The sequence below is a fragment of the Nycticebus coucang genome, chromosome 4, assembly GCF_027406575.1.
Source record: "Nycticebus coucang isolate mNycCou1 chromosome 4, mNycCou1.pri, whole genome shotgun sequence".
Lineage (NCBI taxonomy): Eukaryota > Metazoa > Chordata > Mammalia > Primates > Lorisidae > Nycticebus > Nycticebus coucang.
The window spans coordinates 144115020-144129241 of record NC_069783.1 but is presented as its reverse complement, the minus strand read 5'-3'; the positions used below and the strand labels follow the sequence as shown (position 1 = coordinate 144129241).

At 48.7% G+C, this 14222-nt stretch overlaps 1 protein-coding gene across 6 annotated transcripts in view; it reads right to left on the bottom strand.

Moving 5' to 3' along the window:
• Positions 1-14222, bottom strand: part of KIAA1671 (KIAA1671 ortholog) — a 216437-nt gene that overhangs the window by 69331 nt on the left and 132884 nt on the right. The window contains exon 1 of one of the 6 annotated variants that reach the window (XM_053589241.1): positions 10723-12119. The exons of the other annotated variants lie outside the window; for them this stretch is intronic. Within the exon in view, the coding sequence (XP_053445216.1) occupies positions 10723-11007 (285 nt within the window). The 5' untranslated portion in view covers positions 11008-12119. Of the gene's footprint in view, positions 1-10722; positions 12120-14222 lie in introns of those variants that run through there. 6 annotated transcript variants of the gene reach the window in all.

Below are 14222 nucleotides of genomic sequence, written 5' to 3'. Positions count from 1 at the left end.
GTGCCTGCCTTATCAGAGCTGGAAGACTTGCCCCAATTTAGACCAGGAATCAAAGGTCATTCTACCTAGAAGCAGAGATGTTCCAAAGCGCTACTACTAATGCTGTGACTTTGCTCAGTCTGTTGGCTAAGGCCACATGGTTACCCAGGGCCCAGGGAAGACCTGAACTCACATCTATTGGCTCCCATGTTGGTCTCTTGTGGTCCACTTCAGTGGCTCTCAAAATTGCCCCCCAACTTTTGCAATACCTGGAAAGAGATGAAAGCTGCCCAGCATCCTGCAATGCACAGGACAGTCCTAACAACAGAGAGTCACCCAGCCTGGAATGTCAATATTGCCATGGTACGAACCCCGGGTCTGCATCACAGTGCCTCTCGGAAAAGCATGCCATATTCCTCGAACTACTTCCTCAACTGGGAGGTAGAAGAAATGAGAAATCAGCAGACCTGGGCTGGAGTCCATGCTTGGACAACTGTGAAAAAGGTGGCTTTGGGAAAACTACCTCATGCCCCTGGGTCTTGATTTTATCATTTGTAAAACACTGATGACAAAAATAAATACCTACCTTATGAGGTTGCTGCAAGGATATGAGATAACCTGCTTAGCTCAGTAAGCTGGCACTTGGGTCCTTGCTCAAAATGTGCTAGCTCTCCAGGCCTTAATTTCCCCACCTATGAAATGGGCCAATAGCCTCTGCCTTGATCTCCAGCTTTTGTCCTCTGACACTGTTACACAGAAGTCATGTTTCCCCAGATGGCCTAACTACCAGATACGAACAGAGGTGGCTGCTATAGACAGCCACCAGACTACCATCGAACTTTGTGTGGACAAGAGACAAACATTTTGTGTTGAGCTACTGCAGCGTAGCATACCCTAATCTGACTGATGTGTCCACAGTTATAAGGGTAACAGCAGCAGCTAACATTTCTTATGTATCTCCTAGAATCTAGGAACAAGTGAGACTCATAAAATTAAAGTCACCTGTCCAAAGTCCCATAGCTAGTTGATGGGAAAGCCAGGATGGAAACTCAGAACTGTCTGAAGGCAGAAGCTCTGAACTATATTCAGCTAACTCTACCTGTACCCTTTTTTTTTTTTTTTTCAGTCAAGAAAGAATACAGAAGATACGAAATCTATGTTTAAAAAAACAAAAGTAAAAATTGTTCACAGACTTTGCAATGTTTAATTCTCAGTAATAATCTGTGTTTCTGTATCTTCCTTTCAAGGGAGCAGGGCAATCTGATGGGACTCCTGGTAGCCTAGAAATTGATGCCAGAGAAAAGCCACCCTTATACACCATGCTCTCATATCCATGTGGAGAGTTCACTGCTGTTTATGGCCAAGCCCTTACAATGAATGTTTGATAAGTTAAACGGGGTGATGAACAATTAAGAGCCAAGAAACAGATTTCCTCCCATGCTGGGAGATTCATGCCAACTCCTAAGATGGTGAGTTACTCAAAAGCTCCTGGGACTCTACTGGCCCAGCAGCCTCCTTTACGAGCAAGAACACCAAAGACAAGAAAAGCATCCACTGGAAATGCCAACACGTACCACATTACAGACCCTGGGAAAGTCACTGAGTTCTTCCTAGGTCAATTTACTTACCTACGAATGCAGGATTAAAAACTATTCCCTGGCCATCCTCAGATTATTATTGTAGGTGTTAATGAGAAAATGCTTGTATTAGTCATCTCTTGCTGCATAACAAACAGCCCTACAACTTAGTGGCCCGAAACAACGTTTACTATCTCACAAAGTTTCTGGAAGCCAGAGATCTAGGAGGGGCTTAGATGAATGGTCAATAGTTATGGTCTCTCATGAATTTGGAATCAAGCTGTAGGCCAGACGTGCATTTCATCTGCAGGCTGGAAGATGTGCTTCCACGCTCACTCCCAGGGCTGTTGGTAGATTTCGGTTCCTCTTTGGCAATAGACTGGAGGCTTTAGTTCCTTGCCACATGGGCCTCTCTATAGGGCTGCTCAAGGGTCCTCAAGAGGGGCAGCTGGCGTGCCCCAGAGTGAATACTCCAAACAGAGAGAGACCACAAGCGAAGCTGTAGTATTTCTTGAAACCTAATCTCAAAAGCGACACCATGTACTCTGCTGGTCACACAGACCAACCTCCTTACAGTGCAGAAGGGAACTTCACAATGGTGTGAATACTTAAAGGCAGGATCATTGCGGGGTCATCGCAGAGGCTGCCTATCAGAGTTTGACTGTGTCTTCTGAACTGTTAAGCACTTAACAAATAGCAAGGATGATGTTGATGAGAACAACCGTTTACTGAGATCCTACTATATGCCAAACACCGTGCTAAGTGTTCCATACGCATTACTTCAATATAATCTCTTCCATAACTGTGGAAGGAAGTAATATTCTTGGCCCCATTTTACAGAAGGCATAGAGAAACTAGGTAATCTACCCAAAGTCACATGGCAAGTAAGATTCAAATTCACAGCTCTCAGATCCCACCTTTCTCTTTGAGACACAGTCTTGCTCTGTCACCCTGGGTAGAGTGCCATGGCCTCAGCTTAGCTCACAGTAACCTCAAACTCTTGGGTTTGAGCAATCCTCTTGCCTCAGCCTCCCAAGTAGCTGAGACTACAGGCACCTGCCACAACATCTGGCTAGTTTTTCTAATTTTTTTTAGTAGAGATAGGGTCTTGCTCTTGCTCAGGTTGGTCTTGCTCCTGAGCTCAAGCGATCCCCCTGCCTCGGCCTCCCAGAGTGCTAGGATCACAGGCACGAGCCACCACACCAGGCCACAACTCCTCATTCTCTTAACAGAAAGTGAGTGGAATGGTAGAGCTGGCCTACCTGAGATTTTCAGGATCCAGTTGTTAAACACAGCCATAATAAAAAATTAAATTATGTAAACTGACAATTAAATAAATCATATTAATAGCAAAGTTAATAAATATTCAAATCCCATGACTTCCTAATTACTTTATTACATGGTCACTGTTATCTATGGTCTTCAGGTCACTTGTGTCTACTGTATCCATGTGGTGAAAATACCAGAGAAAAGTGATCGGCTGCCTGTCTTTGTCCAGCACTATGTTCAGTGATAGCTGGTTGTTAGTTTGCAATTGCCCAAGTGGGAGTTTTTATGCCACCAAAATGCGCAAATGCTATAAATCAGGGCTTTTCCCCCAAAGACTGGGTTGTTAAACATTTGCCAGCATACCACCATAATTAATACAGTATGTCATTCTTCTTAAAGAGAAGTCTCATGATGACTTCTTTCTTCATAAAATCTAAAAACGTAATATTCCCCATGTTGTATATCAGTCCAGATTTCCTTCCTGAAATTTCTGACTTCCTGAAGAGGAAGCAGGAGGCTTTTGTCTGAACACAACACCTGAGATTTGAAACGCTGGTAGAGGGGGAGAAAGTGAGAGTAACAAGGGGCCCTGGGATCACAAAGGAGGAAACGGGCGTATTCTAACCTCATGGATATCTCAGAAATCCAGGCAGAGAAGTACACACGCCGGCCTTGCCCCTGAGAGGTCATCTGCGATAGCCCAGAACGGGAAATGACACAGGTGTCCAGCCAGATGTGTTAATAAATTATGGAGCACACAAATAGCTACATATTGCAAGGGCATTAAAAGTGCTTGATAAAGACATATAAAACTATCCCACTTTTTAAAAGGATATAAAGAGATAGAAGGTTTGTGATCCTGTCTGGGAGAGGGAGGAGCAAAAAGACAAGGAAGGAAAAGGCATCTGAATGCCAACAGTGGTTTTCATCCATGTGAGAAGAATGGGTGGGTTTTATTTCCTTTATGTTTTCCTGTATTTTCCAAATAGAAAATGAGCACATCCTACTTTCTTAGTTGGGGAGAAGAGAAAAGGAGGAAGATTACATATAAAGATTAACATTATTTAACAAAAGCAGACCCCTGTGGGGCAGCCCAGCCCTCTGTCCTACCCCTGTACCCCTGTCTTCACTCCAGGTCTCTCCCATAGGCATCTACTCTGGGGCCAGCCTTGGCTCTGGAAGGGCCGATAAAGGGACCATTGTTCTCCTGGTGACATCATTCTGCTGCCAGAAGGAGTGAAAAGCAGACCTGAAATTGGGTAAGGCCAGCCCAAAGGAAAGCAGCCTGGCCTGTCCGCCCAGAGACACGGTAGCAGGGGACAAAGTGACATCATGCTGGCCTTTGGGGCCAGGTTGAAGTCCAAAACCTCCAACTCCACACCCCAAGGTGCAGCCTGAGGCCAGGGCACCTGGCAGGGTGGGAAATAGAGGAGGAGGCACAGCAGTTGGACCCAACTCTTTTGAAGCCACCATGTCCAGGAGAAATGTACCAACCTATGCCTGGCATACAGTAGGCACGCAACGTGGTAGCTGGAGTTGTTATTCTGCCCTCTTTTATAATTATATCTTACATCGGGCACAAATCTGATAAAAGCACTTCCTTGCCCCAAACCCTCCAATACTAAATTCCAACATGCTTACCAAAGTGCCCAGCCCCTGCCCACCTTCCCAGGCTCACCTTCCACCTTCTCTTCCCCGGCTCCCTCTGCCCCAGCCACCTGGCCTTCCTCCTGTTCCCCTTGCACACCAGGTGTGGCCCCGCCACGGGGCCTCTGCACTGGCTTTCCTGCCACCTGAATGGTCCATGCCACACCAGCTGAGGCTCTTCTCTCTTTCATCCAGTTCTCTGTTCTACCAGCACCTCCAGAGAAGACTTCCCTGGCCTCTCTTCCTAAAACACACTCCTGCTGGTCCCTGCCCCTGTTATGTTTTTCTTCAGAGCCCTAATTACCAGTGAGTATGTTGTTCATTCACTAGTTTATATATTTCTTTGATAAGTCCCCTATGAGGGCTGAGACCCTGTCACATCCTCCACTGAGCATAGTACCTGGCACAAAAGAGATACTCAAGAAAAATTTCTTAATGAATGAATAAATGGGTTTTATTCCCATTACATCTCAGATTTTCTATCCTGCACCCTACATCCATTCCCAGGGCTGGAATCCTGAAGTCAACTCAGATCAGATGAGATCAGGTGTGTCCAAGGTGGTGTGGATGTAGACATGGTGTCTACTCTTAGCAGATGTATCCCAGGCTCCCCAGGCCTCAGTTTACCATCTGTAATTTGGAGATGGTGCCACAGGGTAGACACAAGAATTAACAAGAGTGAATTTGGGGAAGGTAGATACTGCCTCTGCCTGTGAGCTTCCAGCCACTGTTCCAGGAGCTGGCAGTACCAAGGTGAACCAGAGTGACCAAAACCCCAGCCTTCAGGGACCTTCCATTCTGATGGAGGAGTGAGAGAATAAACCAGTGACAAGAGACAAGAAGTAAGTACAGACTGAGGTAAATACCAGGAAGAAACAAACAGAGATGGACTGGAGAGACAGGGATTTGTCTCAGAGGGGAAGAGGGGGAAAGGGCATTTCAGCCAGATACTGTGAGGCAAAGGCCCTGGGCCTGGAAGGAGCACAGGATGACTGACAAAGAGCAGGAGGTCAGAGTGGCAAGGAAGGAGTGAGCACAGAGGACAGAGGTAGGAGCTGAGGTCAGGAGGGGGTCGGGGCCAGGTCTCATGGTGAGAAGCCTAGACTCTATTAAGTCTGGGGTAAGGCAGGGGAATGACCTGACCCCTTGAGTTACTGGGTGGAGAATGGACTGGGCTGAATGGGTCAGAATGGAAACCATGGGGTAGTTCAGTGGGCTGAACAAATACACGTCTACCTCCTAATCCCTAAAACCTGTGAATTATGACCTCACTTGGAAAAAGGGTCTTTGTAGATGTAATTGAGTTAAGAATCTCAAGGTGAGATCTTCTTGATTATCCAGGGAGGCCCTAAAGCCAGTGACAAGTATCCTTACAATAGACAGCAGAGGAAATGACAGAGGAGAGAAGGCTATGTGAGGTCAGAGGCAGAGATTGCAGTGATGCTGCCACAAGCCAAGAACACCTGGAGCCACCCGGATCTGCAAGAGGCAAGGAAGGAGCCTCCCCTAGAACCTTGGGAGGGACAGCTGACCCAGACTTCCAGAACTGTGGGAGATAAAGTTCTGTTGTTTAAAGCCCGTAAGCTTGCAGTAATTTGTCACAGCAGCCCTAGGACACTAGTACAGAGGTATATTGACTGAGATGGGGTTGAAATGGAGTTTTCAAAGACAACAGTCAGAAACATGCCTTTATTTCAAATTCTCTCCCACGAGCTAGGAGAGAGTGTGTGTGTGTGTGTGTGTGTGTGTGTGTGCGTGTGTGTGTGTTAGGGAGAGATGTTGGTGTTAGGGAGAAATGTTGGGCCCTGCTGAAGATTAAGAATCTTGTTGGGGGCACCTGTGGCTCAAGGAGTAGGGCGCCGGTCCCATATGACAGAGGTGGCAGGTTCAAACCTAGCCCCGGCCAAAAAAAAAAAAAAGAATCTTGTTGGGTACGGTGGCTCACACCTGTAATCCTAGCACTGTGGGAGGCCGAGGTGGGTGGATTTGCTTGAGCTCAAGAGTTCGAGACTAGCATGAGCAAGAGCGAGACCCCCATCTCTCCTAAAAATAGAAAAATTAGCCAGGTATCATGGTAAGCACCTATAGTCTCAGCTACTCGAGAGACTAAGGCAAGAGGATCACTTGAGCCCAAGAATGTGAGGTTGCTGTGAGCTGTGATGGCAGGACACTCTACCAGGGAGACAGAGACTCTGTTTCAAAAAAAAAAAAAATTCTAAACATCGATTACCAATCTGTGACTGACACAGTACCAAATACTCCTATGTGGCCATGGGCTGGAGGATTGAACTCTCAGCATAGGGGCTGATATTTAAACAGTGAACCCCCCTGCATCCCTTGCCATAAGAATGGCTGTGGTCCCAGCAAGGCCAACACATTCTAGAGTCCCAGCTTCACTGACTTCGGCTATGTGCCCCAAACCTGTAACTTCACCTCTCTGTGCTTCAGATTCCTCACCCACAAAACGTGAGGCTGTGCCCTCTTTCCCACAGGGATTTGACAACCAGCTCCTGGGAAGTAGAAGGGGCTCAGTGTATGTGGGATACCTGACCCTCTTCCCACACTTAGGTCAGCAGGAGAAAACTCTGATTACAATTATTGTGCTCTATACCAAATTATACACGGCAGTGGTTCTCATATCTGGATCGGGGGTGGGGAGGGCGCTAGTGATTTGTTCCCCAGGGGACACGTGGCAATGTCTGGAGATATTCCTGGTTGTCACAACCAGGGGATGCTACCAGCACCTAGTGGGTAAGACCAGAATTGATCCCACAGCGCACAGACACCCACTCCCAACCCTCACTGACACAAAGAATTATCCAGCCCAAGATAGCAACAGGGCTGTAGTTGAGAAAGTCTGCAGTAGTTTGAGGTTACACAGCCTCTATTTTAAGACAGGTCCCTCATTTTCAGCACATATAGGACTTATTTACATGTTGGTATGCTTTAAGCTCTATGAAGACAGGAGTTTTGTCTGTTTGGTTCACGGCCAGATTTCCTGCGCCAGCATCGCTTATAGGTAACTGATAAATACTGGCTGAATAAAAAGGCGAGTGAATGGATGATGAAACACAAATGATACCTACTCACGCTTTGCGCAGGGCCAGGCACACAGCAGATGCTCACAAAAAGACCACCCCGTTCTAACTGTGCTTTGATAGGACGCCATTCTCGGAAGGCGGGACTCATGTTCCCAGAGGCTGAGCTCTGGAAAGGGACTTGCAATGAACACTCTTTGAGCACCTGCTGCATGCCAGGGCTGTGCTGGCTCTTAGTTGGCCCCATCCCTTTGAATCACCCTCTAGACCAGTCCCAGTCAAATCCCATTTCACAGATAAGGACATCAATGCTGCAAAAGGTGATTCTGCTTGCCCAGCCACTCAGCTGGCATACGCAGTGCTGGCACTTGGCGCAGGCCTGTCTGGCTTCTAAGCCCTCTCGGCACAGCATCCTGTGTCCCCAGAGATCCATTTCCTGCTTTTCTTCCAAGCTTGGCCCCAGTGGCATTGTCGTTGTTCCTGGGTTCTGGAATTTTCTGTCTGGCCTCTAACTGGAGTCTTCCAAGTCTCCTGAGCTAAACTCAGCACAGCCAGCTCCTGTCTCAGGCAACACACTGGTCTACAGCACAGACTTGCCTCTTCCTGCCTTTGTAGCTCACAGACAAAGCATTTGTTTTTTCCTCTTTCCTCCTTTTATTCCTTGGACACAGAGGCAGGCCATTAGCAAATTACTTTTTCTAAAGGCTGGCTTTAGAAAACATTTCAGGGCACGCCTTTGAGGGTTATTTTATGCCTGTGATGGATTCTTCTATGTGGCTCTAAGTAAATATAAGCCAGAGACAGGAATCAGGATGCACTGAATGGATTATTTAGATAAATCACTTACAAGTACAGGACCAAAACCCTGCCCTCTCCCAACCCCAGCCACAGGGATACTGCTGGTGCTCTGAACTCTTAAGTAATTGTCTATGGCTTTCCAAAGTTTCCTCTCATAAACCAAGTATTTAAGGGAAATAAAAGGGGAAAGTGTAGACTTTCCAGTTCAGTGATCTTTGATGGGATGATCTGAGAAAAAAGGATTGGTTGTCATATTTAAGGCACACACACCACACGTTAAGCACAGCTACCCCCACCACACGTTAACCAGCACATCAATGAACGATCACCCCCATTTCACAGAGGAGGAAAATGGAGAGCAGGGAGGGGAGGAGCCCAGCCAAGGTGACACAGCTGGGAAATGGCAGAGGTGGGATTTGACCCCTGGCAGCTGGACCCCAGGTCTGTGTTGACTTCTCTCCAGGACTATTCCCATCTCAACTCCAGCTTCACAGAAAGAAGGCATTTTTAAGCGCGCACCTACTATGAGCCTAGTGCTGTGTTGGGAGCTCACTTCACTCTCATAGCAAGTGCATGCTTCTTATTTCACAGAAGAGGAAACTGGGCTTAAGAACCAGTCAAGGCCCCTCCATTAGGATCTGACAGGTCTGATTCAGGCTGTCAATGCCAGCTGGTACCCACCACTTAGCAGATGCCAAATGCTAAACGGGAACGAGCCTGAAGCCCAAATTTTCTTAGCACATATTTATGCTGTGGTGCACTGGCCACCTTCATTCACTCAACCAGCTAAGGAGGCTGGTCCTGTTGGTGGCACCAACCTGTTACATGGGACAAGGAGGCCCAGGGGATTCAGGCCAATGCCTGGGGTCACATAGTCTGCAGGGCAGAGGGCAGGGGGCATAAATATAGCCTGACTGTCACCAAATCCCACACCCTGAAAGAGAGCAAGTGATGGAGAGAGAAAGAAAGAAGGCAGGGTGGGGGTGTAAAGCAGAAAGACATACCCAGAGACAGGAGCAGACATAAACACAGACACAGAGGGACAGACAGAGACATGGAAAGAATTAAGGAGATGACTCTTCCCTGAGCCAGGTCCCTGGGCATAGTTTGGGTTGGAGGCTCTGTCCCATAAATTCAAGCTACACTAATTTGTGCAGGGCCACAAAAGAGCACAAACCCACACAGCAAGGGGAAGTCCTATTAATAAGACGTGTCATGATCAAGTACTCAGCTTCTGGCTTGGATTTGTACCTGCCTGCTCTGGTTGCTGTGTGACCTGAGGTAAGTCAGTACACCTCTCTGGACCAGCAGAGGGGATGCTGAGTCCCTGTGCCTATCAGGGCAGCTGTGAGTTCTCAGTGACCTTGAGTATACAGGTCTAGCTTGGGGTTCCATCCCTAAATGCTGGGTCCCTTCATGACTATTGGCACTCATGCTAAGGAAGAGCCCAGAGAAGGAGTTGGCTTAGCCCTTTGTCCATCCTCAGATGCTCCCTGGAACTGGGCCTACACAGTCAGGTGGCAGCAGAAGTCTCCGGCTGCGAAAATGCCAGGCTTCTCTTCAAGTCATTCCTGGTTAATGACATGGTCGTCCCTGAAGTTATCGAGATGGAGGGAGGCAAGTAGTGGTAATTCCCCTGAGCGTGGGGAATTGCTGTGCTTCCCCAGACAGCTACCTTTCCTTCTCTGGGCCCAGTTCTACCCCTGCAAATCATCATGAATGTCTCCGAGATTGATCGGCACTGTACCCTAGGTCAAGTTTTTGCCCATTAGCTGTCTCTCTGCCCTGCTCTCCCAAGCCCTATGTAGCCTGCTGGAGTGAGAAACTGGCCTGAGGCCTGTCACCCTAGGTCACTCACACCAAGCCTACAGGTTAGTGGGCAAAGCTGCCCACCACCTCAGGTCCCCCAAAGCCCTCTCCCTTGGTAATCAGATGAGAGCCTCCTTTTGCTCAACAATGGACGGAAAAAAGACACAAGTCAACATGCATATGATAGAGACACTTGGTTTTGTCCTGCGAGGGTGACAGGAGATGAAGCAGGTGCCCACTAATCCTCCCTAAAAATAGGGGAGGATGAACATTTGTGTCGGCGCCTGGAGCATCCACGCTTAAAGATAAATCAACCGGCAAAACAAGCTCAACTCACGTGCTGGTCCTGTCCACAAAGACTTTGAATCCAGTGAAAATTTCCTGACCAACTTTGGGGCAGAGAGGAATCCCACACTCAGGGGAATTACCACGACTTGCCTCCCTCTGGAGCTTGGGGAACAGGAAATGCCTGGGCTTTGATTGACAATTATTCTAGAAGAAGTAACTTTCCTGGGTTGATAAAGGGGGTCCCCTCCCCAGGAGTAGTAGAGGGGAGGAGTTTTTAACTGTTGATTTTAATATTTTTTAAAACATAATAAGCTTACAATATCTGGCGGCTCCGAATCTGTCTGCCTTTTCCTCAGTGAAGAAAATCTCTGTTGGCTGCGGGCAGAGAAGCGGCGGAAAGACTCCCGACTCCGGGAAGCGAGGTGTCGGAAGGAGGAGGTACGCTTGAAGGGGGTCCGGCCACCGGGCTCTCCGCTCGTCCGTTCGTGGCCCACTGTGGTGGTCACTAAATTTAGAGCTTCCTGGAAGGACCTCCGCACGGTGCCTACCCACTGGGTCATGTGGTTTTGGGCCACGCTGAGTTTGTCTCCCAGGTAATCCATGGGGCTGGCTGGGAGGAGAGGGGAGGTGGAGGTGACACGAGGAGAAAGCAGTTACAAAGCCAGTGTCCGCTTCCTTCATGGAAGTTCTGGGCTTGACTGGAGGAGAAAAAAAAAAAAAAAAAAAAACCCTGCAGCTCTCTTCAACCAAACCAAGGGTAGATAAACACTGCTGAGCCAGCAGCCGGCTGCATCCGCGGTCTCGCTCAGGATTAAGAGGCAGCTAAGTGCCAGGCTGGGAGTCCACCCCTTGGAGTTGTAGAGTCAACACGCTGGGCGGTCCGGTCTCCAGTTCTGAGTGCTCACCGGGCTGGATTGGTGGCCACAGGAGCTTTGGGAGGAATGGGGCAGCTGTGCTCACTCTAGGGCGTGACGATCCCTGAGCAGGGGGAGGGAGAGGGGCTGGCTGCAGGTCCCCTGTTCTCACTTCCCTTCCAGCAGGTAGCCCCTCTGGAGCTCACACTGCAAGGTGCTGGGGGACAGGCTGCCGCCTGCTGCTTGCAGCCCCAGGCCCAGCTGCTCACCTGACCCGTGCAGGTTTTCTGTCCTCTGGCTGGAGATTCCAAACCTGTCCGCCAGCAATCAGTTAGCTCATTTCCGGAGGTAGCCCCCAGGGCCCCTGGGTCCTCTGGCTGAGCAGCCTTGGATGACATCAGCCCCCCATCTTGTCTTAGAGAGGGGCTACGCTGCCCAGGAATGCGGGAGGGGCCCCAGGGAGGCGGAGGCTGCTGCTGCCAGGGGAGCTGACGTCCGCCCCCATTTTTTTCCTCCCCAAGTCCCAGCTCGCTCACTGTCCCTCAGGGCTGATGGTAACTTCACGTGCCTGACAGCATACCCACCCTATGCCCTCCCCGCAGGCACAGGAGGAAATGTGGCAGCCTGTGTGTGCATGTGTGTGCAAGTATGTCGGAGATCTGGGAGCCCCTGGAAGGTTAGCACAGCTAACTGCTTCTGCTCTAGGTTACAAGGCTGTGTCTTGGGACGGCTCTGGCTGGCTGTCAGTCTGTCTCCCTCTCGTGGTCTGTTTCACAGTGGTTTCTCAGCCTCTCTTTCCTCCCTCTCCTTGTGTCTCAGTTTCCACTTGCTTTAAGCTTGTGTCTCTCTCTAGCCCTCTGCTTTCTCTCTCTCTCTCTCTTTCTTCCCCCCTCCCTCCCTCTCTGTAGACTTTCCAGCTTTCTCGCCCTCCCTTCCTGGAAAGAAACACCTGGACAGGTGAGATAGCCCCCAGGTCCCCCAAGGAAGGACTGGAGAAGGCTGCTTTCAGTCCAGGTGGGGTTGCCATGGCAACCTGGGGGCACAGCATCTGCCCCATGCTGGGCAGCAGGCTCTCACAGGGAGCCATGGGAATGATTCATGGTTTATACTGGGTCACATGAGCTTGCTGGACTTTATTAACTCTTAAGAAGCTGGTATACAGAGCAGGGGATGGGGAGGACAAGATTGTAGTACCTGAAGACTGCAAGAGGTGCATTTCCGGGATTGTTACCCAGGGGACATGAGCAGCTGGCTTCTGGACCTAACACACACCTACTGAAGGAGCTTTACCCTTCCAGCTGGGATTCATGCCCTGCACACCCTCTACACATGAGGAAATGCAGACTCAGAGACATAGATTCATAAGCCCAAGGTCACACAGCAAGCACGTCATCAGGGTGTGCATGGGAGCTGGTCCCTCCCCACCATTTTCATAGGTCTGACACAGCACCAGCCCCGAGTTAGAGCCTGGCAAATATTTATTTTGGAAAACCAAGTCCAAGATTGAAGCCCAGGTCAATCCAACTGCATCATGCGTTCTTTCCACCACCACCTCCCTTCAGTTTTGAGCAAATATTTGCTATCTAGACACTGGTAAAGGGGCATCACTTGAGAAGGTTTGTCACAAAGGCCTCTCTAACAATGCAACTCTTTCTTCTCTGGATTCCTAGGCCTATGGCTGCTCATTTGCCCATTCATTCTTTTGCTCATTCATTTAATAAACATTCGAAAAGTACATAGTCTGGGTCAGGCACTAGAAAGAAATTAAGAATGAAGGTTTCACAGCTCAGCAGTTGTCTATGATGGTGGCGCTCCTATTTACTGAGAGTATACTAAGTGCCTAAGGTAATTCTAAGCATTCACAGGAATTAACTCATGAATTCTACACGAACCCATTTGACAGAGGACAAGATTGACATCCACAGAGGTGAAGTCATATACCAAGGTCATCCAACCTGACAAATGGTCTCCAAGATGGCTCCCAATGATCCTTGCCCTCTCTTATCCATACCCTAGTATGGTCCCCTCCAGCAAGGAATCAAGGTTGGTCTCTGTGCTCAGCAGAGCAAGACAGAAATGATGGTTTGTGACTCCCAAAGCTTGGTGATAAAAGGTATCACAGCTCTGACCTTGTTCTCTGAGATGAGGCTAGGGAATTCAGTTGCCATGCTATGAAGATGCTTGAGCAGCCCTATGGAAAACCCAGATGGAGAGAATCTGAGGCCCCCAGCCAACAGCCAGGATCACTTGCCAGCTACATGACTGAGCCACTTTGGAAGCAAATTCCCTACACCAGTCAAACCCTTACAGGACCATAGCCATAGCAAACATTTTGATTACAACCTTGTAAGAAACCCTGAGCCAGAGCTACTCAACCAAATTGCTCTCAAAATCCCAAAAGACACAAATACCTGGTCCATGAGAAAATGCAAGGTTGAAGAGAGAGTGGGGGGCAGTTTACACAAGGGGCTTTCACAGCAGGCTACATGCCCTACATGTTAGGAAGCACTATCCCATCATGCAGATAAAGAAATGCTGGGGTCCATACCCCTACCTCCATACCTGTCTGGCTCTACCCTCTTCCACATGCAGCCTCCCAGGTCCCAGAGCTTCTAGCTTCTAATGTTTGCCCATTTTCCTTTCACAGAGCATCCCCAGAAAGCCCCTACACCAGGCAGGCCAGGGACTTCCAGGGCAGGAACAGGAACAGCTGAGAATGAGCTGAGTTCTCCCCCATCAGGCCCCAGAAAAGCCATGCCAGAAATACCTAGAGAGCTAAAAGGGAATGCAGCTTTTTAACAGACCATCTGGACAGAGTAGTGAGAAATCTACTGGGAATCAAAAATGTTAAAATCAAAGCAGTAAGTAAAACACCTTCAAAATGACCAGACCCAGTGCTGGCAAAGCTATGGTGAAACAGACAAATATATCCACAGCAGACAAAAGTAAAAATTGGAATATAT